The sequence below is a fragment of the Mustela nigripes genome, chromosome 1 (assembly GCF_022355385.1).
Source record: "Mustela nigripes isolate SB6536 chromosome 1, MUSNIG.SB6536, whole genome shotgun sequence".
Taxonomy (NCBI): Eukaryota; Metazoa; Chordata; class Mammalia; order Carnivora; family Mustelidae; genus Mustela; species Mustela nigripes.
In genome coordinates, this window is record NC_081557.1 from 175,446,104 (window position 1) to 175,474,053 (window position 27,950).

Genomic DNA, 27,950 nt, shown 5'->3' on the forward strand with positions numbered 1-27,950 from the left:
CTCAGTAGAGTATCATATAACCAGAAAGCTATAAATGCATATAGGTATGGTTCTTTATTTCAAATTTACATTTGTTAGTACTTTTGATTAGAATTGAGTTTGAACTGTGATTATTAAAGATGAATCAGTTGTGAATGAAATGCATATACAGATAAAATTGCACTTACCATTTAATATGATTATTCACATTGCCCTAGTTTTATGATTTAATTTTAAAGGATTTGGATTTGAATAATTAAAAACAATAAAATTAGTTACAGCTTCAATCAGTTGAGAAAACCTGTTAGCATGATACCTGGTGGCAGTCATCTATAATGTAATGGGGGTGATATTTATTTAGTTCCCACTGATTTCTGCATGCTGGTTAACATGGTAAAAACATAATTAAAATACTAGGTGACTCTTTTAGGCCTTTTTTGTTCTGTGTTCCATGTTAATTTTATACCATAGTGTGTAAAATATTCTTCTGGTTACCTATTAGTTTTATCACCAGGTTTGGGCAAATATCTGGGAGTTGATACTGCTGTGTCATAGGGTAGGTACACAGTAGACATGCCTATTTTATACACATATTATATATATATATGATACACACACACACTCAGAGTAGACGTATATTATAGACTCTACATATACAATGAACTCTGGTAGTGGTGCGGTTGGTGTGAAGCATAACAAAAATAAAGTACACAAACCAAAAATGAGTAGCTTAGTAAATTTGTAAAAAATGAATGTACTCCCATAAGCAGCACCAAGATAATTAATAGAACCCCAAAGCTCCACTTGTGCCGATTCCCGCACACTCCTCTCCCTCTATGAAATAACGTTCCACAGTATGGATGTGATACTGTGATATAATGAGAAGCGTGTTTTCGTCTTCCTCCAAGCTTCTGAACGAAGTTCCTCAAACCATAATGTTTTCCAAAGTGATAAGAGCCGTAGGAACATTGTTATAATATCGTAGGAACATTGTTATAATATCGATTCTTGTTCCTGGCTTCTGAAATAGTCCTAGAACCATAAGGTGAAAAGAGCATCATTTTTTGTTCATAATAGGTCCCTTTCAACCACACCTAAATTTAAGTTAATATGTTAATGAGGTAACGTTTGGAAAGTCCCTAGGGATTAGGGCTTTTTGCCAGGGCACCAACATTATTAGTGGAACTTTCAGCCCCATCTCCTGACCTCTGGGGAGAAGTGAGGGACTCGAAGTTAGTTAATCACTAATGGCCAATGATTTAATCCACCATGTTTATGTAATAAAGCCTATATTTAAAAAAAAAAAAAAAAAGAAAGAAACCTAACCTAAGGGATTCAGAGAGCTTCTGAGATGCTGAACACATGAAGGTGTGTGGAGATACGGCACACCCGGGGAGAGCTTGCAAGCTTTGTGCTCTTCCCCGCACTTTGTCCTATGTATCTTTTCTGTCAGGCTGTTCCTGAATTGTTTCCTTTTATAGTAAACCAATACTCTAGTAAGTAAACCCTTTTTCTGAGTTCTGTGAGCTATTCTAATAAATGATCAAACCTTAAGAGGGAGTCTTGGGAATTCCTGATTTATTGTTTGCCACCAGTCAGAAGTATGGGAGGCATAGACTTCTGAATGGAGTCAGAAGCAGGGAAAGGGCAGACTTGTTGGACTGAGCACTTAACCTGTGGGGTCTGTGCTAACTCCAGGCAGTTTGTGTCAGAACTGAGTTAAATTGGAGGATACCTAGTTGGCGTCCACCAAGAATTGGGGTACTTCTTGGTGTGGAAAATCCCACATATGTGGTGTCAGAAGTGTTGGTGAAAGTAGAAGAACAGAAGTGTTTTCTTTTTGTGAGTATACCATAATTTATTTATTCATTCTACTGTTGATGGACCCATTTGGGTGTTTTTCAGTGTTGACCTAGTATGAATCATGCTATATCCTTTTGTATGACTTCTGGCGAAACACACACACACACACACACACTCACATTCTCTTGGGTATATACCCAGGAGTGATATTTCTGGGTCATAGGGATATATATGTTTAACTTTTACTGATAGACCAAAGTTTCTAACACAGTTACACCAATTTACACACCTATGAACAATCTCACCAAGTTGTTCAAGATAATTGTCAACACTTGGTTTTGTCTTTTTCATTTTAGCCTTTCTGGTGAGGGTGTAATGGTATAGTATTATGACTATAATTTGCATTTCCCTAATGTCTAAAGATTTTGAGCACATTTTCAAATATTTATTGGCCATTTGGGTGTGTCATCTTTTGTGAGGGAACTTTATTTCTTTTTTCTTATTGATTTGTAGGAGTTCCTTATATAACCTGGAAACTGATCTTTTGTTAAGTTATAGTTGTTATAAATAATCTTCCCAATCTATGGCTTATATTTAAAAGCTTTATTGAGGAATAATTTACATACTACACAATTTGCCCATTGTAAGTGTGATGTAGACAGGTCCAGTCCAAGGACGCAGAGGGGGTCCCACAGGACCAGCCAAGAGGGTCCTTGGCTTCTTGTAGTATAGAAATCGAACGGAAGCCAAGAGGACATAAGAGGAGAGTTTATTGAAAATATAGAGAGAGTGCAGATTCAGACCGATTGCCCAGGAGACTTGGAAAGAGAGAGACTGTCATCTTTGCTTAGTGTCTGGGGGTTTTATTGAGGATGGCCATCTGGTGTACGTGTCCTCCCAAGCATCCAGGAACTGGTCAAAACAAGGACAAGTGCTCAGGTGCCCTCCGTAACTCACTTAGCCCTGAAGCCAAGAGTCTTAGCATCAAGGTGTCTGGAGTCAGTGGTGACCTCCTCCAGTTACTCCTTAGATGTTATCTATCATGGTGGAAGACTGCAAAGAAATCAGTAACTCCTTGACCTTCACGAGGAGGACATACATTAAGGCATGTGTAAGGTAGAGGTGTAGGCCCTCGTAAGAACAGGGGCAGCAAAAAAGCAGTCCTTCATGGGGTCCCTTCAATTTCCTACCTCAAGTGTACAGTTCAGTAAGTTTTAGTACAGTGTGCAGTTGTGAAATCATTTCCACAATTCAGCTTTTTGTTAACATTATTTTAAATTTACTTTTTTTAATTACGATAGACATTTATTTAAAGTGGTACGTTTGCAGCCCAAATAGTTCTCAGTTGTACACTTCAGATTTACCCAACTTCTTACAAATATCTGAGGGCAGCTGCAACTATGGATTTCCACTCCATGATTTCTCCTTGCCCATTCTTCTCTCTGTTCTGTTTCCCAAAGAACTTCTTTCGGATGGGGTTCAAGGTAGAATTTACCTTCCTCGTATTGCGTCCGCTGCTCATTAGGCGAAATCTGTTTCCTCCTGGTTCTCAGGAAGCCTCATGGCCTCCTTCACGTCATCACTCTCACATATTGTATTACCTCACACTAACACTAGTTTCTTGAACTGCAGCGCTGTGATACCATTTCCGAATACCCTCCAGCTCCCCGCTTAATGCTGCAACAGCAGGCCGTTCACCGTTTTGATCCTGAGACCCCATGGTTCAGTCTTAAAATTCTCCCCTCATCCCAGAAGGTTTTCTCCTACCTGTTTTACTGTCAATCCTGCTCCAACATTCAGCCACAGGCACCCACTGATCTGTGTCAAGAAGTGGATATTTTCATGGTTCTGCAGAGTTAGGACTTTCAGAGAAAACATTACTGGCACCTGGATGAAAGGACAAGCCTTGGAAGTTAAATGGTGCAGGTAAATGGTTAGGTAGACCTTGAACCATCTGCTCTCATTCAAAGGGTCATGAAACTTGCCTCCTCCACAGCCAAATGTTTTGCATTCTGTGTCGAAGACTTCCTCCTCTCTTCTTGAGAGAATTCATTTACATTCCAAAGGATTGTGAAAGCCTGCAGAGCAAAAATTTCTCTTTTTTTCTCAGGAGGGTTGGGGGAAGGTATCCTGCTCCTATATAAAACCACATTCCTAATCTCTGGGTTCCTTTCTTGTGATACAATTCCTGGACATGGAGTCCTAACCATGGGCTGTTATGAGGTCACCTCTGGGAAACTGGTGATGTCATCCTGGGTAAATAATAATAATGACTCTGATCTCTAACACAGCAAGGTCAGGGGTTCTTGCAGGATAACTATGAAGAAATATAAATAGTAAAAAGGTATCGGCTTTGCTGAGAAGGATGGGAACCTTTTTGAAACCTGGTTTGCTGGAAGAGACACAGGCTGACTAACAGGATTTGAAAGATGTTAACAGAAACTAGAAGCTGCCATGTTGAAAGGATGGCTGAGGACCAGGAGGTAGGACTAGAACAAGCACCCAAATAGTGCTTTTGGTTTTTGTTTTCTCTTCCAGGCAAGGGAAGAAAAGGCTCAGGAATTCTCCAAATTGGGCTGTGGGTAGGTAGACAAGGTTAGAAGTCTCCATTGCTTTCTCCTCCAGGCTAGATGAGAAAGCACAGGAATTCCTAACGATGGGCTTTGGGTAGACCCAAAGCAGTAGAAAATACTTTGTTTATTGCTGTCTACTGCAGACAGGAGATGAAAGCGCTAATTAGTTACCAAAAGTGAAGTAAGGCTTTGGGCATTGCAGTGTAAGGACCTATTTTATATTTCTATTTTAGCCAAAGGCTTCCGTTGAAGTTAAGCAATAACTTTGTTGTTTAACCCTTAAACTGTCCCTGCTCTCCTTTCCTCAGGGGACTTAAAAACAAGTCCCAGAAAACCAGCTCCAGGTGTGGAGGCCAAGAAAAACAAGGCTGTACCCACCTCGAGTCTAGCCCTGACATAAGTACAGCCATCTTGGCAAGGCAAAAGCGGGCACCTTGCACTGTAAGAGTGGGTTAGCATAAGAACGGCCATCCTGAAGGCTGGGAAGCCATTTTACTGAGCGTCCCTAACCAGCCCACGGGGCGCATGTAACTTGAGATAAGAGAAAGTAGCTAAAACCTAAAAAACAACTTAATCATATACCACCAAGGCGGTTAGGCGATGGCGCCACAGGGACCAAATGTTAAAGAAAAACAAATCGTTAACTTGCAGAGATCACAATCCTGCAAGACAGGAATCTCCCTTGGTTTGCAAATGTCCTGGTGATTTACAACAAAAAGGGCTATCTCTTCAATGGCCTAATTTCCAGAGACAAATGGCTCAGTTCCTCAAGGTCTAAGGTCGCCCTCCCCACCATCAAACGGAAGGGAGGCTGAGGCAGAAGGAAATGTAAATAAAGTTAAATTTCTTCTAAACCTAAATCTCACTTAACCGCCAGGATGGCGCCAGGGCGATGCTGGGGTGGCAAAAGGTTAAACAAAGTTAAACTGTCAAAGTGGGGCACAAGATATGTATGTAGCTATGGGAAAGTACCTTGCAAATGCTATATAAACCCTTGGCTTTGAGTGCTCAGGGTCCTTGTTGAAACCCGCTGTGCCGGGCGGATACTTTGACCCCAACTAGCTGGAAAAAAACCTTGCGGTGTGACTTGCATTATTGAGAGTGTTCTCTGTCTATTGAGGGGTGGTCGACTCCGTACCCTAACAGCAGCTGCTAAGCTGCTCAAACCTGAAGGGAGATGTATCTCACCTTATTCCTGTGGAAACCTTCTTCCTTCCCCCAACTCCCCTTCTACCATAATCTCTGCTGCTAAAGGTTAAGTGTGGGGCTTAGGACTTCCTGTCACCAGTGGGGATGAGGGCAGCTCTACACACTCATTTAAAAGGGGAGGAATCTGTTAGATTCCATAATCTGTTGGACACAAGTGTCTTTGTGCCTAGTTCTGTGGCAGGAAGTGGTGTGGGACTCAGGGATGGATAATGAAGGTACTAAAAATGTAAAATGTGGAGCCATAGAGGACAGAAAGAAACAGCTCAACCATAGCCCAGAAGCTAGGAAGTACACAGGCATGGAGCCAAAGAAAAAAAAAAAAAAACCAGGGGAAAAACCTCTCCACTTACCCGCTTACCTAGTCTGACTGTCACTGCAGCCACTTCTCCCAGCTGGGAAATAATAGCTTATCTTAGCAACTGTCACTGTAATCTTTGAAAGGCTAAGTTAACTCTTAGGTCTTTGAGCAAAACCTGAAGACAAGAAAGACAAGTTTAATAAAAAGACTGTATATTTTATTTTTACATGTACATGGGCACCTGTACAATTGCTTCACTAGAAAATGAAGACACAAAGAAGTAGCTAGAGGTGAACTCTATGTACTAGGTTAGACAAAGGTAGCAAATTGTGACAACATGACAAAACAAAGGGGTTTGGGGTAGGGTAGTTAAGTGTGGAAAAGTGACTAGAGAGATGTAGATCAGTTGAACAAGTTTGTACAGATTTCTCTCAGTACCCTTCTCTGGTGACAAGCATGTCTTCTTTCCTCTTGTATAGGGAGGGCACTTTTCATGGGAGTTTTATCTCCTCCTTCCAGAAAAAAAGAAAGGTCAGAGGTCCCTTTTTGCATCTGACATTTTAAACTTACCTTTAACTCACCCAAAGTAACCAATATGCCAAGGCAGCATATTTTGGGGTGATAGACTCTGAACCCTTATATTTTGTTGCTAAAATAAGTGTGACTGCAAAGTAGAGATAATGTGGATGATATATGCTTGTAATTCCCTATGTCCCAGGTGCTAGAGGGCATTGATACGCCAATCACAAAAAGCTACAAATAGAGAAATGTTAGTGGGCCATTAGAATGCATCTATCTTCATGACTGATGAATTATGCTATTTTTTTTTTTTTTTTTTTTTTTTTTTTTTTTTTTGCTGAAAAAGAGCCTCTGGAAGGTCTGTGATGGTGACATGAGAAAATACAGTTTCAGATGCTACATAAAAATCAAGGTTTTGTTTTTGTTAACCTTAGTTATAAATTTTTTTTTCTCATAGTTCTTTATGATTTAGAAGTTCAGTTGAAAGTATCCACCAGGCATTCACAACTCTCAAGGCTGAAGGAACATTAATTCTTTAAAGTATGGTTTCCAGAGAGATTAATATGTCCTCTTGAAAATTGTTTTTGGATTTTTATTCTGAAAGACAAATTTTACTTGATTCATAAGATGCTCCTCACTTAAAATTTTCAGCTAAAGAATTTCTGCAAAGAGTGACTATGAGGCATTTCTCATGAGCCTCTGTTGTGTTCTTGCTCCTTTGTGGTTGTAGGGATTAATTTCACACAAAATTGCATAAGCTAATCAACCAAGAATATAAGATTGTAGAAAAATTTGAGAGAAAGGAAATTTCTGTCAAGTCATTGATATGAAATGGAAGGTTAAGTAATGTGACCGCCTAACTCACAAGGACATTTTAGTGTCCTGGGTTTAATAATGCCATAAGTCAACAGACTTCATAGAGATACTACAGCCAGCTTAGGGAAAAACCTATCTTCCAAGAAGAATTCTGCTCTGCCAGATTGGAGAGGTTTGTAACAGAACACCCAAAGATAGAAGTAATAGTCCATGTGGCTTCATAATTCTATGAAGACATAGAGGTTTATTTGCTATTTATGTTTTTTTCCTTCTATCACTTGCTACAAAAAATTATTCCCAATAAAAGCCCCCACCTCTCCTTTCTGGAAACCCTCATTTCAGTTAATGAATTCTGTGATATTCAGTGTAGTGTTAGAATAATAGTATTCTGCCCTCTTAGGTAATAAAGATTATATAGATTAAAATTGGCTCTCAATTTTGTGTGAATTTTGCTTGGCTTTTGCTATAACACTCTTTTTACAACACACATTATCATAGTTACTTTTTTTATAGTGCTAGAAATGTCTGTATTTCACATTATTGCTATTATTATGAGGGAAAGTATTAGGGATGATGAGTTCTATTTTCAAAAGTAAAATCCCTATATAAGAAGAGAAAAGCAAAAAAAAAAAATGGAAAATGGAAACTGAAGCAAATATAGCTGAACATATGGATATATGTGATTATTCATTCAAAATTATATATTGAATGCTGACTTTGAGGCAGGTATTGCTTTATATACTGGTGATACAGATGTAAACAGAGCAGACATAAACCACTTTTAAGAAGCTTATACCCTAGGGGCGCTTTGGTGGCTCAGTGGGTTAAAAACCTCTGCCTTCAGCTCAGGTCATGATCCTGGGGCCCTGGGATGGAGCCTCACAACAGGCTCTCTGCTCAGCGGGGAGCCTGCTTCCCCTTCTCTCTCTCTGCCTGCCTCTCTGTCTACTTGTGATCTCTGTCTGTCAAATAAATAAATAAAATCTATAAAAAAAAAAAAAGAAGCTTGTACTCTAGAGGAAAGAGTCAGAGGATAAAAAAAATATGTAAGTAAAACATGAAATATATTAAAGGGTAAGAAGTGCTGCAGAGAGAAATCAATTAGGGAAGAAGTGTGGGGGAGATGAGGCGGTTCGATTATTCAGTTCGTGTATGTCTCCCAGGAGAATGTACAAGACCTGAAGGCAGGAACTTTGTCTGATGATACTTGTCACCAGACCCTAGCAGATATCATTGCATATGGCGCTTCACAAACGTTGAACGAACAGGTGGATAAAATTGGCGGTGAATGAATCCTCCCCTTTTCCTGATCTACTTTTTCCTTTTCGTATTACTTTATATAGTACCTATATACGGTGGTCCCAAGACCTCCATGAGATGCCTGAAACTGCGAGTAATACCTAACTTGCAGGGTTAACTATATATATATTATATATATACTATGTTTTTTATTATACATACATACCTGTGATACGGCTTAATCTATAAATTAAGTACATTAAGAGATTAGCAGCAATAACTAATAAAAATAATAATTATAACAACATGCTGTAATAAAAGTTGCTCGAATGTGCTCTCTCTCTCTCTCTCTCTCAAATATCTTATTGTACTGAACTCAGCCTTCTTGTGATGATGTGAGATGAAAAAAAATCCCAAAGTGTTGAAATGAAGCAAGGTGAATGACAGGCATAGGGACGGCTACTATTGACCTTAGATACAGAATAAGGAGGATCATCTACTTCGGGGCTACAGTGGACTTAGAGTAACTGAAACCACAGAGAGCAAAACTGTGCCTAAGGTGGGGGACTATGTATATAATTTGCTTATTACTTATGTTCATTATTTATTGTCTGCCTAACTTGGCAAAAGCACAAAGGTAAACATTTTTAATCCATTTGTTCATTGATCCGTCCCAAGCACCTAGAATTTTATCTGACAGATAGTAGGATTTAATAAATATTTGTTGAATGAATGTATAAATTTTGAGAAGTAATTTTCCCTAAGAGGGAACAATGGATTTATTAGCTTATGACATAGAATTTTGTGTGCTGCTTTTGGCAAGCCAGCTTATTTCTACCAGCATATTCTTTTTTTTTTTTTTAAGATTTTATTTATTTATTTGACAGAGAGATATCACAAGTAGACAGAGAGGCAGGCAGAGAGAGGGAAGCAGGCTCCCTGCTGAGCAGAGAGCCTGATGTGGGACTCAATCCCAGGACCCTGAGATTCATGACCTGAGCTAAAGGCAGAGGCTTAACCCACTGAGCCACCCAGGTGCCCTCTACCAGCATATTCTGATGGCTACTGACAAATTCACGATTTGGGTGCTCATGAATCCTATGAATAAAATGCTTAAGAAGCTAATCCTGTTGCCAAATTCATGGACCTTTAGCAAATGCTAAAGTGTATTTACTGTATACTTACTTATTCAACTGTCAGTGGCACAGTGTTTTCTCTATCCTTAAGATTTTCAAAAACGGCCCAGTCAAGCAAACTAACAGTCACTCAATTTTTTGAAAAGTGAGGTTAGATTATGTAACTATAGATGAAACAACTCCTTTGGTAGACTTGACAGACCTGGGGTGGTTGTTTTCACTGGAAAGGCACCAAAAGTGGCTGCTGCCTTGCTATTTGTTGCTTTGTTGCTTTTTTATTTGAATTAACTATTTTATATCCTTTCTCACCCAAGACACATAGCTATATCCACAAACTGCTTTCTGACAAAACTAGTGGAAAACTCATTTTTCAGTCCAGGACTTTCTTTCAGTCTCCTAGTAAAAGGATGAGAGGTTTTAAAGAATTGCAGTTTACACTTGAAAGAGCCACAGACAGCTCTGGAAATGAAGCCTGAGAATCACAGTTCAGGAAAATGACACCCGAGACTAAATGCCCAGTATTAACACAGTTTTAATAATTAGGACGTGAAAGTCAACTGTATAGTATTTTCCTTCCTGGACATATTGAAATACCTAGAGATTTGCTGACAGTATTTTGAAAATATTTTTGTTCAATATTTTTACAGGATTATTATATTAGACTTTAGTTTCTTAAGGGCAAGGCAGACTTAAAAAAAAAAAAAAGATTTTATTTATTTATTTGTGAGAGAGAGAGAGAGAGAGCCCAGCACCTGAGTGGGGGGAGGGGCAGAAGCATGCTGAGTCCCCGCTGAGCAGGGAGCCCAGGATCATGACCTGAGCCAAAGGCAGCTGCTTAAACAACGGAGACAGACTTCTCTTAAATCAGTCTACCTAGCATCATGTGCAGGTGGCAGGTATTCTTACAAATAGCTAATAACATCTGTGAAGCCATTTCCAGATAGAAGACTGTGAGCTAATTTATTCCAATTGAAAAAAGATATGGAAGGGGATGCTTGGGTGGCTCAGTCGGTTAAGCAGCTGCCTTTGGCTCAGGTCATGATCTCAGGGTTCTGGGATCGAGTTCCAGACTGGGCTCCTGGCTCAATGTGGAGTCTGCTTCTCCCTCTGTCTGCAGCTCCCCATGCTTGTGTGCTCTCTCTCGCCCTTTCTGACAAATAAATAAATAAAATCTTTTTTACAAAAGTTGTGGTCATTAATAGAGAGCTTAAAATCACATCCCATCATATCTACTTTATGTAAGAGGAGGATCATTATAAATGTTATAGATTAACAAAAATAATATTTTTGTCTCTGAAATAGCCAAGTGGAAACACCTCTTATTTGCAAAATCTGTATTATTTACTATGGTTGTTAGAAAATCATAGCTTCAATTGCGTTTTTGTAAAGATTTTTCTTGTTAAGATGAATAATATAATTTTGTCTAGAAATTGGATCAGGAAAACCACACTAAATTTGTTAGTGCTGTGAAATAAATCATTTAATAATAAAGACACATAAATAAAATATTTATGATAGGAACAATAAAGGTGTCTCTCAACCCCATACAACACTGAATTTCCAAGTAATTTGTAAGGAATATATTCATCTTTTTACATTCAAAATAATGGTTGAACAATGATGATTATCATTTTTTCTGACTAATTTTCTTTTTCTATTCTATGAATTCACACAGTATTACAGTAATTTATAGTATTACAGTGCTTGGTAATCTTAAAGACATGAAATAAACTTCTAACAGTATATAGAAAATAAAAATAAAAGTCATTTGTATAATTTTAATAAGAAAACAATATTTTTTTCTGTAAAATAAATTATGTACTTTATGTTGAAATGTCATTCTGTTAAAGTGTTTAGAAAATAGTTACATTCACGTTTTGGCAGTGTGCTCAAACATTCTTATTTGCCATTCCCTCATGCGTGATAAAATGAGGTGCAAGCTGTTTACACGGGAGGAAACAGCTTATTTTCACAGGAAAGGAAATGATACATGAAATGGAATTAATTTAGAAAAACCAAGTATCATAAGATAGAGATACAATAATTCACTAAGAAAAAATATTTTTCAAGGCCTTTTGAGGCAAGGCAACCTCAAAACTACTCAAAAGTAGTTTCATCACACTACCCTGTAACTTCCATCAAATTAACATACTCACTGATTGCAGTTGAAAGCAAGGGTTTGGTCCCTTGACTGAAGCACAACAGCTGAAATCCTTAATGAGCACTTTATAAAGGAGCAAAAGGAATAAACGTCTCTATCCACCTCCAAGTGTGGCATGCAATGGTAGCACCTTTGGCACCAAATAGACCTGTTTTCCTTGTGACCATGACATGAAAATAAGTCTGGTGCTAATGGCAGTGATATTATTGAGCCAGATTTGCTAGTTTACCTAGAAAACAGCTAAAAGACTAAGACTGACTTAAATTTAACCAATTTTGGAAAAAAATGTGTACTTATCCACGATAATGGCAAACACCTGAATGGCAATTTGGAAATGAACCTGCTTTCTGCTGTTTCTTCTTTGTCTTGCTTTTCTTCTGCTTTTTCTCAGCCTTCTTTTTGCTTGGCTTCTTTTTCTTGTATTCCTCTTTATACCACGGTCCCCAGACTCCTCCATTGAGCCGAGGGTTACTTCTTGGGTCTTTGGGGGGGTACCTGACAGGCACTGCGGTTTTGTTGAATTGTGACAGCCTCCGTAGGAGCTGCTTCACAATTCCGGGATACCTGTGAGACAGGTCCACTCTTTCATATGGGTCAGCTGTGATGTTGAAGAGCCATACGCTTTTGCCAGTCGACAAGGTAATTCGTTCGTTATGCCACCGGTTGGGCCCCAGGTTGCTGAAAGACTGGGGGGGAACCCAGTCACTGTAGCCAGGGTTTCCTGTAAGCAGTTTCCAGTGCTGCACCCTGATGGCCGACTGGATGGCGGTGTTCCAGATCCCGTAGCCTGCTGCCCAGGAGCCATTTTTCGCTTTGGTATAAATGGGGTCAATGTTATGCAAAATATCGACCCGGGGCGAACGAAGGCCTTCACTTATGGTTTCCCAGACATCATAGCCATCCAGTTGAATGTCCTCATCAATTTGTCCTTCAGCCAGTGAAATCAGAGTGGGATACCAGTCAGTGATGTGCACAAGCTCCTTACACACTGTGCCCTTGTTTTTCAGAAGTGGACTATGCACAAAGCCAACAGCCCGAATGCCCCCTTCCCAGTATGTTCCTTTGCTACCTCTGAGAGGCCAGTTACTTCCTCCTGCTGTGGGCTGACCGCCATTATCTGAAGAGTATACGATAATGCTGTTGTTATAGAAACCGTATGTCTTCAGAGCCAGGGTCACATTGTTGATTGCTTCATCTAAGCAGGAAAGCATGGCAGCATACCTCCGCCTATTTATGTTGATAATGGATCTATAGTGTTCAAAATACCTTCCAGGGGCTTGCAGTGGTGAGTGAACAGCTTGGTAGGCAATATATAAAAATATAGGCTTTCTGGGGTCATGGGAAGCCAGGATTTGCTGAACTCTTTGAGTGTACATCTGTGTGGAGTAGATGCCATTGTCATAGTCCCAGGCAGCATTGTCATTTTCATACAAGTCATAGCCACACATTCCAGGACTGTCACATTTGTAGTGTGTGTAGTAATCACCACTTCCCAAGAGGGAACCAAAAAAGGTATCAAATCCTCTCTTGGTGGGCATACATTCTTTTCTATAAAAACCCAAGTGCCATTTTCCAACCATATGTGTTGAATAGCCAACCTCCTTCAGCTTCTGAGGTAGGGTTGCATTGTCCAGAGGTAAACAGTTGGGTTGGGTAGGTCTTATGATAGAATGTTGAAGTCCGGTGTGTATCTGATACCTTGACAAGAGTAAAAATTTTGTCAGTACAGGATAAAAGAGATATTACAATCATTGTTAAATTAAACAATGTTTCTATGAAGAGAAACTTTACCTCAAGTAAAATATGACCAGTTCAGCATTTATATGGTTGACTCAGAAGTTTTATCCTAATTAGCTTCATATTTAACATTTGAAATACATTTGACTCTAAATCAGTACTTTTGAAACTAAGATTTCACCACTTATCTCAAAGCACTTTTGTTTTGTTTTGTTTTGAGAGAGAGTGTGAGTGGGACAGGGGAGGGGCAGAAGGAGAATCTTGAACTTGGAGCACGGAGCTCTACATAGGGCTCAATCTCATGACCCAGATCATAACCTAAGCCAAAATCAAGAGCTGGATGCTTAACTGATTGAGCCACCCAGGCACCCTTATCTCAAGTGTTTTTAAAGTTCTTCTAATGGAATTAATCTGAATAAACTTTAAACTCTTAATTAATTATATGACATAGAAAGCAAATGTGATGAGGGAAAGGATACAAATGTTAGAGGAGTATTATTAGTTTTTAGTCTGGGGATCTCACATTAGCTCCCGAATCATTTCCTGAGATCTATTTCAAGCTAATTCTGAAGCACTAAAAATACAAGCAAAAATTATATAAAAGTCTGCTGTTTGATTGTCAAAATATATTTTATAATTAGTCCCCAACCTGTTAGATCTCTGTAAAGAGAAAGGGAATTTTTCTGGTTCACAGTACATTATTCTGAAAAAACATTTTAGGGTAAGGGTTTTAGCTAATGCTAAAGAAGGATTACATTTTCCCCAAAACAGAAGGAAAAGAGTCTTTTCATATTTTTTCCAGTGTCTCAATTTAAGAAAAAATTAGATTTACTTATAGTCTAAGAAAATAAGGCAACACCTTCTATACGTTAAAATTAAGTGAATGTTAGTTTCCAGCATTGCTCTTGTCCCAAGGATATTTTGCCAAGGACTTTTCCTCAGAGAAGGGTTATCATCACATAAGTGTATGAATTTTCATTTGGGTCAAGATGTGCCTACTAGTTTACAACATTTAAAAGCAATTGATTCTATAGTCATTATATAAGTTCAAAAGGACCTTTAAAGTAGAAAATACAAAAATTCTGAGAAAATGAAGATTGCAGAAGGTTTTAAGGTAGATGTAAAAATATTCTTAGAATCAGGTTACAGAGAGTAATATTGAGATCAAAATTAAAAATTTTAAAAACTGATTGAACCTGAAAGGTCATCATGTCATACATACCTTGGGTGAATAGTGCAATTTATTTAAATTTTCATATGATGGGATAATGTAACTGTGAATTCTTTTGAAATATCAATTGCAGTAACATTGATGGTTTGGTAGGCCCCATAGGGAAATGTGATCACTAATGCAAAGCAGCATTCCACATGGACTTGTCTACTCTGCTGATCATTAAGCTGTCAAAGTTTCACAATGATCACAATTGTGATTTAAAATATAAAAACTCTCAAAGAAATAAGCATTTCACAAGCATTATTTAACACCAAATTCAGAAAATATTGTTATTATCCTTGATAATTTTTGATGATCCAGTTCAGGATCCAAAACATTTACTTGTGAAACCATCGATTTTGTATGAGTACATGACAAATTGGTAACACCTATCAGTATAAGCGCTGAGTAAATTTAAAAATGGAAAAATCTGTATGGGTAAGAATTTTAATGAATTATGAACTAAATAATTCTATGCGGAAAATGTACTTGGTGAGAGTATCTATTCAATTCATTGAATGGCTGACCAATGCGTTTTTAATCAAACTGGGCATTTTCTCAGCTAGTACTAAAGGCAAAAGTAATTGAGCCTTTTGAAAAGCATGAAATACAGAAAACGCTCACATAAAAAAGAGTAGGAAAGAAGAGATCTGCTTCTTTCAGGAGAGGGTACAGTGTTAGCAGATAAATAAGAGACATTAGAACTATTAACTGTATGGTTTCCACAACCTAGAACAGTCTTCATATTGGAAAATTTAGAACCAACAACATTAAGGTTTGGCAGCAGCTCATAAACAGAAGAGAACTTTTCAGGACAGACTCATTAAATGGATTCAAGACTTTGGGGCCAAACTGGTGGAGTTTAGGGTAGAATTTGGGTCATGGGTTAATGGTAGAGTTTGGGGGTCAGACAGACCTGGGATTGAATTTGCTCCACTGCATATTAGCTGTGTGACTTTGGGCAGTACTTAACCTCTCTGATCCTCAGTTTCTTCATCTGTAAAATAGGGATAATAATACATATTGGGTTGTTGTAACATTGAAAGAGAACATAGAATCTGATAAGGAGAGTACATCGATAGATGACAGGTTTTGCTATTATTACCTCCAAGTTCTGAGTCATATGTTCCTTACATATTTGTACAAAGTTTTATTATTTATAGCATTCTTTCACATGCATTATTATGTTTAGTTCTCACTGTAACAGTGAGAAGTAGGACACTTTTATGTTAATTTTATAGATAGAATAGAGATATAGAGATGACCCACAACTCCTCCAGCCTGCCCCACCAACCTGTGAAATTGATTCTTGAATGACAGGAGTTAAATCTGATTCTCTCTCTATTCTTTTTAAGAGTTAAAATCAGTACTTCTTGGATGCCTGGGTGGCTCAGTTAGTTGAACATCTGCCTTGGGCTTGGGTCGTAATCCTGGGGTCCAGGGATCAAGTTCCACTTCAGGCTCCTTGCTCAGCAGGGAGCCTGCTTCTCCCTCTGCCTGCCTCTCCCCCTGCTTGTGCTCTCTCTCTCTATGACAAATAAATAACTAAAATCTTAAAAAAAAGTAAAATGAGTACTTTTTGAAAAATCAAAGAGCAGGGGAAAAAATGTCATCAGTTTTGAGAAGCAAATCTGTTCTAACTTTCTAATTAAAGAAAGGAAGGATTTTTGTAAATCAAATAGTGAGATTTATATTGATCCAAGAGAAATTTGAGAACAATTTTTGAGTAGATGATTTGTGAGTATTTCAAAAAGCTAAATTAGCTTCATTTTTTTTCTTCTCTATGTTACTTTATTAATTAAAAAAATTTTAAGCTCCATTTTCTTTTTAAAAAAATATCAGCATTAGGTAAACAGTTTAGGAAAATGATGGGCATTTCAAAAATCTGATCATTTTCTTAAAAAATAATGAAAAAAAACCCCATATGGTAACATTGTATATTTACCAAAAGAATGATAATATTATACTTTAATACCAATTAAGGCATACAGATAATTTTCATTTACATGAAAATTGTACAAGTCTGTGGATGAGGCAGGAGTGTTCCATTTATTATTTTCATCTAGTAACAACAAAAGCAAAAAACACTGAAACTCAGAGTAATTTAGTGGTTTGTCAAGTTTTACAGCTGTAAGCCTTGAAAAAAAAAATCTGGAATCCAGATTTTTGGCTTTAAAGGCTTTTCCATGAACACTCACAGATTATTGAACAGTTAGACCCATTTAAAATTTGGGTTAGTTTATTTGCATTTATTCATTTGCTCAATTAAGCAGTATACTGAGGTGGGTATTATGGAGGGCACATATTACATGGAGCACTGGGTGTGGTACATAAACAATGAATTCTCAAACACTGAAAAGAAATAAAATAAATTTTAAAAAATTATTTAAAAATTTTAAAAAATGCGTGCCAAGTACAAAGTTGTTGTTTGTTTTTGTCCACTACCTCCTGGTACCCAAAGCTTTGATATCTTTAAGTGAGCTCTAAGTCAAGATCAGTAATGGCAGTGACTTTTATGTATGAGTTCTCTGAACCTTGGGATCAGGTTGGGATGGAGTCAGTGCTTTTAGTCATGGAGAAGAGCACTGAATGTTAGCAAATTATTTTCTTTCAAGGAGAGGGTGCATGGGTGGCTCAGTGGGTTAAGCCTCTACCTTCGGCTCAGGTCATGATCTCCAGTCTTGGGATCAAGCCCCACATCAGGCTCTCTGCTCAGCAGGGAGCCTGTTTTTCCCCTCTCTCTCTGCCTGCCTCTCTGCCTACTTATGATCTCTCTCTGTCAAATAAATGAATAAATAAATCTTTAAAAAAAAAACAAAAAAGAAGAAGAAGGAGATGATTGAAATCCAGGGAAGAATCTTTGGCTTGATAGTGACTTTAACTAGGCAGCTGCAACTAGCTTGATGATCAATAATTCTTCAAAATACAAAATAGTGTATTGATCTATATCATATAGGAGGAAGAGTTGATATTATAAGTGGCCTAATCAAGACTCAAAGTAATAAAAATGGCCTGAAATGTCAAAACAAAGAAAGTGAAATATAGATCAAAAATTAAGGAGGTGCTCAAAGAGTGAAGGGAATACATCAAAAAGATGTAGAAGCCTGAATGAAGGGGATCTCACTGGCTGAATATGGGACAATGTGAGTATCAAAATAAATAGCGATAGTAAAAAATTTTACACACTGAATAAAATAGGGAAACCCTGAGTCCATACTATTATAAATAAATTGGCAAATAATAAAAATTTGCTATGGAATAGGATAATGGTATAGTCTCACAATACCTCCCACAAAACATGTGATAAGAGAGTAACTGTGCAGGGATGCCTGCGTGGCTTCGTCAGTTAAGCATCTGCCTTTGGCTCAGGTCATGATCCCAAGGTCCTGGGATCGAGTCCCACATCGGGCTCCTTGTTCAGTGGGGAGATGGCTTCTCTCTCTGTCTGCTGCTCCCTCTGCTTGTACTCTCTTTCTCTGACAAGTAGATAAATAAAATCTTTAAAAGAGTAGCTGTAAAGTGAAAGCACCTGATAAGCACCATATTAATCTAGTGATCAAAGTTAACATCACCAATAACTGGGACCAACTGTCATGTGCCTGCCGATAGGATGCAATGAGAAGAACACAACGTGGTGTGCCAGCCCAAGATGCAGAACCTGAATCGATGTGCATAACCTGAGAAGACAAGAGGCAAACCCGAATTGAAGGATATTCTACAAAATAACTGGTCTAAAATATTCAGAAGTGTCAAGGTGATGTAAATCAAAGAAAGAATGATTAATTTTTCCAGTTCAAAGAAGAATAAGGAAACACGACAAATAAGTATAACATGTAATTCTGAATTGGAATAGTTATGATAAAGGACATACTTTGAATACTGGCAAAATTTAAGTAGGGTCTAAGGATTAAATGGGATTAACAATGCTAATTTCCTGGTTTTCATAGTCTCGGGATCCAGCATAGAAAGAAATTTTGTTTGTAGGGAATATAAACAAAAGTATTAGAGATGATGGGGCATCAGGTTGGCAGTGAACTCTCAAAAGGTCCAGGAAAAAATGTTATTTGTGTTGTACATGTATGGTACTTGACTTTCTCTGGAATATGAGATTGTTTAAAAAATTTTTTAAAAAGTGTAAGAAAATCTAATTGGGAATAAATGGAAGGCACTGCATGGTAAAAAGCAATGATTTACATGTTTCTTATGGATCTGGGAAGTTGGATATATCAGACTATGAATTTGAAAAAAAGCAAAACAGAAAAGAGCTAAAATGCTAATAAGATCTTACATTATATAAGGGCAGTGTGCAAATTCTAAGAAGTAATAATCCTACTCTCTGCTAATCAGAATATATCTGGAATAGAGTACCCAATATTTAAACATGGTCCCCCAAATAAATGTACACTTATTTATTTATAAATGGCACACATGGACTACTGTACTAATTTTTGAACATTATAAGGATACACAAAACAGAAATGAAAAAGAATGGGATAAAAATAAATATAAATACTGGTATTTGTTCTTGTATCCTAATGAATGATCCTGCATTGCCCTGCGGTGTATGTATTCCAATATGGAGAGAGCTGGTACAGAAAGTTGACTGTGAAGAAATAACAACTGAAACACAGGGATTAATGAGAAGGCTATTACAGTAATGTAGGTCAAAGGGGTGGCTTGGACTACCACCTAGTGGCAGTAAAAATGGAAGTGGATAAATCAGATGTAAAATTTGAATTTAGAACTGATAGGACAAAATCAGTGAAGGGCGTGTAGTGGGAAAGGAAAAGGAAAAAATCAAGGACTTCTGAATTTGTGGCTTTCATATTTTGGTGAACAGTGGATGGACCAGCTGATCTCTTTTCTGTTCCAGAGTATACAACTCCGACTAATGGATAACATTACAAAATGGTACATGGCAAGACGACAACACAAACAACAACTAAAAAAAACCCCACAACTAAAAAAAGAAAAGAAAAGAAAAAAAAAACAACAAAACAAACTATATGATCATCTGCCAGGGAGTCTGTAAAAGATGTATCTGAGGGGTGCCCTGGGTGGCTCGGTGGGTTAAAGCCTCTGTCATGATCAGGTCATGATCCTGGGGTCCTGCGATCGAGCCCCGCATCAGGCTCTCTGCTCAGTGGGGAGCCTGCTTCCTTCTCTCTCCCTGCCTGCCTCTCTACCTACTTGTGATATCTGTCTGTCAAATAAATAAATAAAATCTTTAAAATTTTTTTTTTAATTTAAAATTTTAAAAAATAAAAAAGATGCATCTGAATTGGGAAAGGAGTGTTAGGTTACCTCTAAGGTGCCTTCTAACTCTAAAAATTCATGAATCAAGGATGACGGGTCAATGTTTCCTTAAAGAATGCTGTGCAACTTCAGAGCAGCTTTACATAAACAAGTTTATAATATTACGTACAGGTATTTGATAAAGAAGTTTCCACAATGGATCTGTATATATTTAAGTTCTTTCTTTGAATAATATAATGTAAGCTTAAAAAATAGCTTTTTCACAAAATATTCCTGAATGCAGTAATCATGACTAAAAAAATGAACTAATTTTGAAATTTAGTCTACTTTTTTTTTATTACCATCTGGGTACCATGTGAAGAAAATTCCATATGAACAATAGTAAATCTAGATTTGATGCCAAAACTGTTAAAATCAATGGCAATCATTCTCACTTCCCTGCTAAATTAAAAGACAAAAGCTAAGTGGGACTTTCAGCTTGCCATTAGAATGTATAAAGACTTTTGTAATCTTTTTAAATATTAATTTATATCACTAGGTTCTGGTAGCGGCAGTTGTTTTGAATTCTCTTTTTTCTAGGAATGTCTAATACAATATTGTTTTAATCCAATTACATAGTTAATGTACCCTTACAAATACAAGATACATATAAAGATAAAATATGAATCCTCATGGTCCCATGCAGACTCCAATGTCTAGTATTTTTGTAGAATACAAAATCAGCCAATAGTGCGGGAGAAATTGGTATTTGAAGGGAAGGAACCAGGTATAAGAGACTATAGCGTATGAATTAAATGTCACTCAGATATTTATAAATTAGAAAAATAAAACTAATTTTCCATATTCTGAAAGATGTTCATCACTTCCTTCCAAAGGACTCTTTTATCTTGAAGACTGTTATTCTATTTATAGGCCTTAATTTCTTTTTTTTTTATTGTGTTATGTTAGTCACAATAGGGTACATCATTAGTTTTTGATGTAGTGTTCCATGATTCATTGTTTGCATATAACACCCATTGCTGCACGCAATCTGTGCCCTTCTTAATACCTCTCACCAGATTCACCCATCCCCTGACCCCCACCCTTCTAAAACCCTCAGTTTGTTTCCGGGAAATAATAGTCTCTCATGGTTCATCTCCCGCCCTGATTTCTCCCCCTTCATAACATCCTCCATACTATTCCTTATGTTCCACAAATAAACACAACCATATGATAATTGACCTTCTCTGTTTGACTTATTTCACTTAGCATAATCTCCTCCAGTCCCATCCATGTTGATGCAAAAGTTGGGCATTCAGCCTTTCTGAAAATTCCATTGTGTATATGGACCACAACTTCTTTACCCATTCATCTGTTGAAGGGCATCTCAGCTCTTTCGCAGTTTGTCTACGTGGACATTGCTGCTATGAACAGTGGGGTGCCTATCTCTCTTCTTTTCCCTACATCTGTATCTTTGGAGTAAATACCCAGTAGTGCAATTGCTGGGTTATGCAATAGCTCTATTTTTAATTTTTTGAGGAACTTCCACACTGTTTTCCGATGTGGCTGCATCAATTTGCATTCCCACTAACAGTGTAAAAGGGTTCCTCTTTCTCCACAACTTCTCCAACATTTGTTGTTTCTTGCCTTGTCAAATTTTGCCATTCTTACTGGTAGAAGGTAGCATCTCAGTGTGGTTTTGATTTGAATTTCCCTGATGGCTAATGATGATGAACACTTTTTCATCTGTCTGTTAGCCTTTTGTAGGTCTTATAGCCTTTGTAGGTTAATGTCTTCTGCCCATTTTTTATTTGATTATCTGTTTTCTGGGTGTTGAGTTTGAGAAGTTCTTTATAGATCTTGGATATCAGCTATTTGTCTGTAGTGTCATTTGCAAATATCCTCTCCCATTCTGTGGGTTGCCTTTTTGTTTTGTTGACTGTTTCCTTTGCTACACAGAAGCTTTCTATGAGGCCAGCATTACCTTGATCCCAAAGCTAGGCAAGGACATCATTAAAAAGGAGAATTTCAGACCAATATCCCAGATGCCAAAATTCTCAACAAGATCCTAGCTAATAGGATTCAACAGTGCATTAAAAGGATTATCCATCGCAACCAGATGGGATTCATCCCTGAGGTGCAAGCACAATTCAACATTTGCAAATCAGTGTGATAGAACACATAAATAAGAGAAGAGACAAGAGCCACATGGTCCTCTCAATTGATGAAGAAAAAGCATTTGACAAAATACAGCATCCTTTCCTGAGAAAAACTCTTCAGAGAATAGGGATACGGAGAACATTCCTCAACTTCATAAAATCCATCTACGAAAAACCCACAGCAAATATCATTCTCAATGGTGAAAAGCTGAGACCCTTCCAACTGAGATCATGTGACAAGGATGCCCACTCTTGCCACTATTGTTCAACATAGTACTAGAAGTCCTAGCAACAGCAATCAGACAACAAAAGAAATAAAAGATACTCAAATTGGCAAAGAAGTTAAATTCTCTCTTCACAGATGACATGGTACTCTATGTGGAAAATCCAAATGTCTCCACTCCCAAATTACTAGAACTCATACAGCAATGCAGTAATGTAGCAGGATAAAAAATCAGTGCAGAGAAATCAGTTGCTTTCTTATACACTAAAAATGAAACTGTAGAAACAGAAATTAGAGAATCGATTCCATGTATAATAGCACCAAAACCCATAAGATACCTTGGAATAAACCTAACCAAAGAGGTAAAGGATCTATACTCTAGGAATTACAAAACACTCATGAAAGAAATTGAAGACACAAAAAGATGGAAAAACATTCCATTCTCATGGATCAGAAGAACAAACATTATTTTTTTTTAATTTTTTAATTTTTTATAAACATATATTTTTATCCCCAGGGGTACAGGTCTGTGAATCACCAGGTTTACACACTTCACAGCACTCACCAAAGCACATACCCTCCCCAATGTCCATAATCCCACCCCCTTCTCCCAAACCCCCTCCCCCTAGCAACCCTCAGTTTGTTTTTATTAAAATGTCTATTCTGCCCAGAGCAATCTATACTTTTCAACACCATCCCAATCAAAATATCAATAGCATTTTTCAAAATGTTGGAAAAAACAATCTTAAAATTTGTATGGAACCAGGAAAGACCCTGAATCACCAAGGAAATGTTGAAAAAAGAAAATCAAAGCTGGGTGCATTACATTGCCTAATTTCAAGCTATATTACAAAGCCACAATCACCAAGACAGTATGGTACTGGCACAAAAACTGACACATAGACCAATGGAAGAGAGTAGAGAGCCCACATATGGACCCTCAACTCTATGATAAAATGATCTTTGACAAAGCAGGAAAAAATATCTGATGGAAAAAAAAGTCTCTTCAATAAATGGTGCTGGGAAAATTGGACAGCTATATAGAGAAGAATGAAACTTGACCATTCCCTTACACCAGACACAAAGATAAACTAAATGGATGAAAGACCTCAACGTGAGACAGGAACCCATCAAAATCCTAGAGGAGAACATAGGTAGTAACCTCTTCAACATTGGCCACAGCAACTTCTTTCAAGACACATCTCCAAAGCAACGGAAACAAAAGTAAAAATGAACATTTGGGACTTCATCAAGATAAGGGCCTTAATTTTATCTTTCAGTTAATTATATCTTCTGACAAAGGGTATAAGTGGGAAATAGGTACCATAACAACTCAATGTCTAGATTTTTATCTCATTGATGAGATGAAAAACGAGTCATAGTTTGGAATGAGTTACTTATTTAAAACTCGTTCACCTACCTTTAGCCAGACACTGCTTACTTTGGGGGTCATAAATTTGAAGGAGATGATTCCTGCTCACAAGACACTCAGTTAGCAAGCCCTTTTGCTCAACCATAGACTCCACCAGTTAAAATCAGAAATAGAAAAGATAGCTTAACTCATGCTCTAACTAAAATCCATTGTGCTTATTTCTTATCAGACCTCCTTGAGGCATTAATGAAGCGGTCTGCACCCAAAATAAATTTCTCTCTCTTTTCCAAAACCCCCTTTCTTGAATTATTGGCTTCTCTTGTGACAAGTTTATCTGAGTTTGTTGGGCAACACTGTTGGCAAACCCAGCCAGGAGCTATGCTTTTGATTTGTTGGGATTCCTCGGGATGGAGTAGTTGGCATGGCAACACAACAGGGCTTCCCCTCATTTCCTGAATCCGGGCTATGATGGATAGTTAGGTAACAAGTCTAGTGACAGACAGTCTAGGGACAAGTCTAGGGACAGACAACAATTAGAGGATCATCATAACAGGAGTAAATACTGCAAGAAAGACAACCATAGCATTCTCTGAGTACTCATAGAGGGTTGAGAAATTCTCTCAAAAGGGGCCATGTTTGATCTGTAGTAGTATCTAGGTGAATATGGGGAAAAGGCAGATATAGTATCTAGGTGAATGGGGAAAAGGCAGATATTTGAAACACCTGGAACAATATGGACAAAAGCATGAAGTCACAAGGGAACATGAATCTGAGGTGATTCTTGAGGAAGGAGGTGTCAACCAGGTGAAGAGTTGAAGGGAAGGCAGATTATTTCAATGAGAGGAACAGAACATTCAAATGCACCAAGGGAGAGAATTTGGCCCTCTGTGGATCAACAGTTCCAAATATGAGAACGGAGATTTGGACATATCTTGATGCAAGATGAGATTACAGAGACAAGTAAGTGCCAAGTTACATAGAGTTGTATTATAGCATACAGCTGTACAAAGGTTTTTGTACTTAATGTGATGATCACAGAAAACCACTGAAAAACTTTTGAAAAGACTAATACATAACAAAAGTTCGCATTAGAAAAAACAATCTGTAGTGTGAAGGGTAGATTGTAGTGGAATAAGACAAAGGCAGGGGTGTTTGCCCTAGTGCTTGAGACACTTACAGTTGAAACATAGGCCTGTGACAATAAGAATGAAGAGAGGACTCTAACGAGGCACGTCTGAGAGAGCTACAGGCTGTGTGGAACATGGGACAGTGGATGTTAAAAATGAGTCCCAAGTGTCTGGGCTGGGGTGTGGGGTAAAAGGAGTTTTCTTGCATTAAGTTAAGAAAAGTAGGAAGAAGAACATGAATGAATAAGAAGATGATGAATCCTGCTCTGTGTTTGGTTGGATGCACCTTTAAGATACCCAGCTGGAGATGGAAAAGATGAAATAACTCCTAGATTTGAGACTCATTAACACAAAGGTGGCAGGTGAATTCATGTGAGTACATGAGACCATCTAAAGACAAGAAGGAGACTAAAGGCTAAAGATGGAGCCCAGGAAATATAATCACTCAGAAGAAAAGCAAGAGCACCAGTGAAAGAGTTTGAGATGAAATAGCTGCTGCCTGAATTAGAGTAGTAAAGGGAAGTTTTAGAGCTGACTGCATCACATACGGTAGAGAAGCCAAGAAGGTGAGAATTAAAAGACAACAACTGACTTGGCAATAAGCATGTATGACCTTGTAGGGGCCAAGAGGAGGCTGCCACAAGACAGGCTACTTTGGAAATTTATTTATTTATTTATTTATTATGTTTGACTTATTTATTTATTTATTTTTATTTTTAGAATTTTTTGATTAACATATAGTGTACTATTAGCCCCCCACGGGTACAGGCCTGTGAATCACCAGGTTCACACTTCACAGCACTCAACACAGCACGTACCTTCCCCAATGTCCATAACCCAACTACCCTCTCTCTCCGCCCCCCTCCACAACCCTCAGTTTGTTTCGTGAGATTAAGTGTCTCTTGTGGTTTGTCTACCTCCCAATCCTATCTTATTTCATTTATTCCTTTCCTACCCCCCAAGTCCCCCACATTGCCTCTCAACTTCCTCATATTGGAGATCATATGATGATTGTCTTTCTCTGATTGACTCATTTCGCTAAGCATAATACCCTCTAGTTCCATCCACATCATCGCAAATGGCAAGATTTCATTTCTTTTGATGGTTGCATAGTATTCCAGTGTGTGTGTGTGTGTGTGTGTGTGTGTGTATACCCCACATCTTCTTTATCCATTCATCTGTTGATGGACATCTAGGTTCTTTCCATACTTTGGCTATTGTGGACATTGCTGCTATAAATATTCGGGGGCACATGCCCCTTTGGATCACTACATTTGTATCTTTGGGGTAAATACCCCGAAGTGCAATTGTTGGGTCATAGGGTAGCTCTATTTTCAACTTTTTGAGGAACATCCATGCTGTTTTCCAGAGCGGTTGCACCAGCTTGCATTCCCAACAACAGTGTAGGAGGGCTCCCCTTTCTCCACATCCTCACCAGCATCTGTTATTCCCTGACTGTCAATTTTAGCCATTCTCACTGGTGTGAGGTGGTATCTCATTGTGCTTTTGATTTGTATTTCCCTGATGCCTAGTGATGTGAAGCACTTTTTCATTTGTCTGTTGGCCATCTGGATGTCTGTCTTTTTTCCATTGGACATTCTTTCCTGCTTTGTTGAAGATTAGCTGACCATAGAGTTGAGGGTCTATTACTTGGCTGTCTATTTTGTTCCATTGATCTATGTGTCTGTTTTTGTGCCAGTACCATACTGTCTTAATGACGACAGCTTTGTAATAGAGCTTGAAGTCTGGAATTATGATGCCACCAACTTTGGTTTCTTTTTCAACACTCCTCTGGCTATTCGAGGTCTTTTCTTGTTCCATATAAATTTTAGGGTTATTTGTTCCATTTCTTTGAAAAAAAATGGATGGTATTTTAATAGGGATTGCATTAAATATGTACATTGCTTTAGGTAGCATAGACATTTTCACAATATTTGTTCTTCCATTCCATGAGCATGGAACATTTTTCCATTTCTTTGTGTCTTCCTCCATTTCTTTCATGAATACTTTATAGTTTTCTGAATACAGATTCTTTGCCTCTTTGGTTAGGTTTGTTTCTAGGTATCTTATGGTTTTGGGTGCAATTGTAAATGGGATTGACTCCTTAATTTCTATTTCTTCTGTCTTGTTCTGGTGTATAGAAATGCAACTGACTTTTGTGCATTGATTTTATATTCTGACACCTTACTGAATTCCTGAACAAGTTCTAGTGGATTTGGAATGGATCTTTTGGGTTTTCCACATAAAGTATCATATCATCTGCAGAGAGTGATAGTTTGATTTCATCGTTGCTGATTTGGGTGCCTTTAATTTCTTTTTGTTGTCTGATTGCTGAGGCTAGAACTTCTAGTACTATGTTGAATAGCAGTGGTGATAATGGTCATCCCTGCTGTGTTCCTGACCTTAGTGGAAAAGCTCTCAGTTTTTCTCCATTGAGAATGATATTCCCTGTGGGTTTTTCATAGATGGCTTTGATGATATTGAGGTATGTAACCTCTATCCCTTCACTTTGAAGAGCTTTTATCAAGAAAGGATGCTGTTCTTTGTCAAATGCCTTTTCAGCAGCTACTGAGTGTATCATATGGTTCTTGTTCTTTCTTTTATTAATGTATTGTATCACATTGATTGGTTTGCAGATGTTGAACCAATCTTGCAGCCCTGGAATAAATACCACTTGGTCATGGTGAATAATCCTTTTAATATACTGTTGGGTCAGTCCTATTGGCCAGTATTTTGGTGAGAATTTTTGCATCTGTGTTCATCAAGGATATTGGTCTGTAATTCTCTTTTTTGATGGGATTTTTGTCTGGTTTTTGGGATCAAGGTAATGCTGGCTTCATAAAGTAAGTTGGAAGCTATCCTTCTATTTCTATTTTTTGGAACAGTTTCAGGAGATTAGGAATTAATTCTTCTTTAAACGTTTGGTATAATTCCCCTGAGAAGCCATCAGGCCCTGGGTTCTTGTTTGTTGGGAGATTTTTGATGACTGCTTCAATCTCTTTACTGGTTATGAGTCTGTTCAGGTTTTCTATTTCTTCTGGTTCAGTTGTGGCAGTTTATATGTCTCTAAGAATGCATCCATTTCTTCCAGATTGTCAAATTTGTTGGCGTAGAGTTGCTCATAGTAGGTTCTTATAATAGTTTGTATTTC

General features: G+C 37.9%; 1 protein-coding gene across 3 annotated transcripts in view; it reads right to left on the reverse strand.

Annotated features, from left to right (window-relative positions):
- Positions 1-11,026: 11,026 nt before the first annotated feature.
- The window catches only part of ARSJ (arylsulfatase family member J), an 85,586-nt gene continuing 68,662 nt past the window's right edge, over positions 11,027-27,950 (reverse strand). For 2 of the 3 annotated variants that reach the window (XM_059377736.1, XM_059377742.1), the window contains exons 2-3: positions 15,600-15,680; positions 11,027-13,431 (exon numbers count right to left, since the gene is read on the reverse strand). In XM_059377736.1, the coding sequence (XP_059233719.1) occupies positions 12,027-13,431; positions 15,600-15,625 (1,431 nt within the window). In that variant the 5' untranslated portion in view covers positions 15,626-15,680 and the 3' untranslated portion in view covers positions 11,027-12,026. The remainder of the gene's footprint in view (positions 13,432-15,599; positions 15,681-27,950) is intronic. The other variant, XM_059377730.1, reaches the window with a different exon arrangement.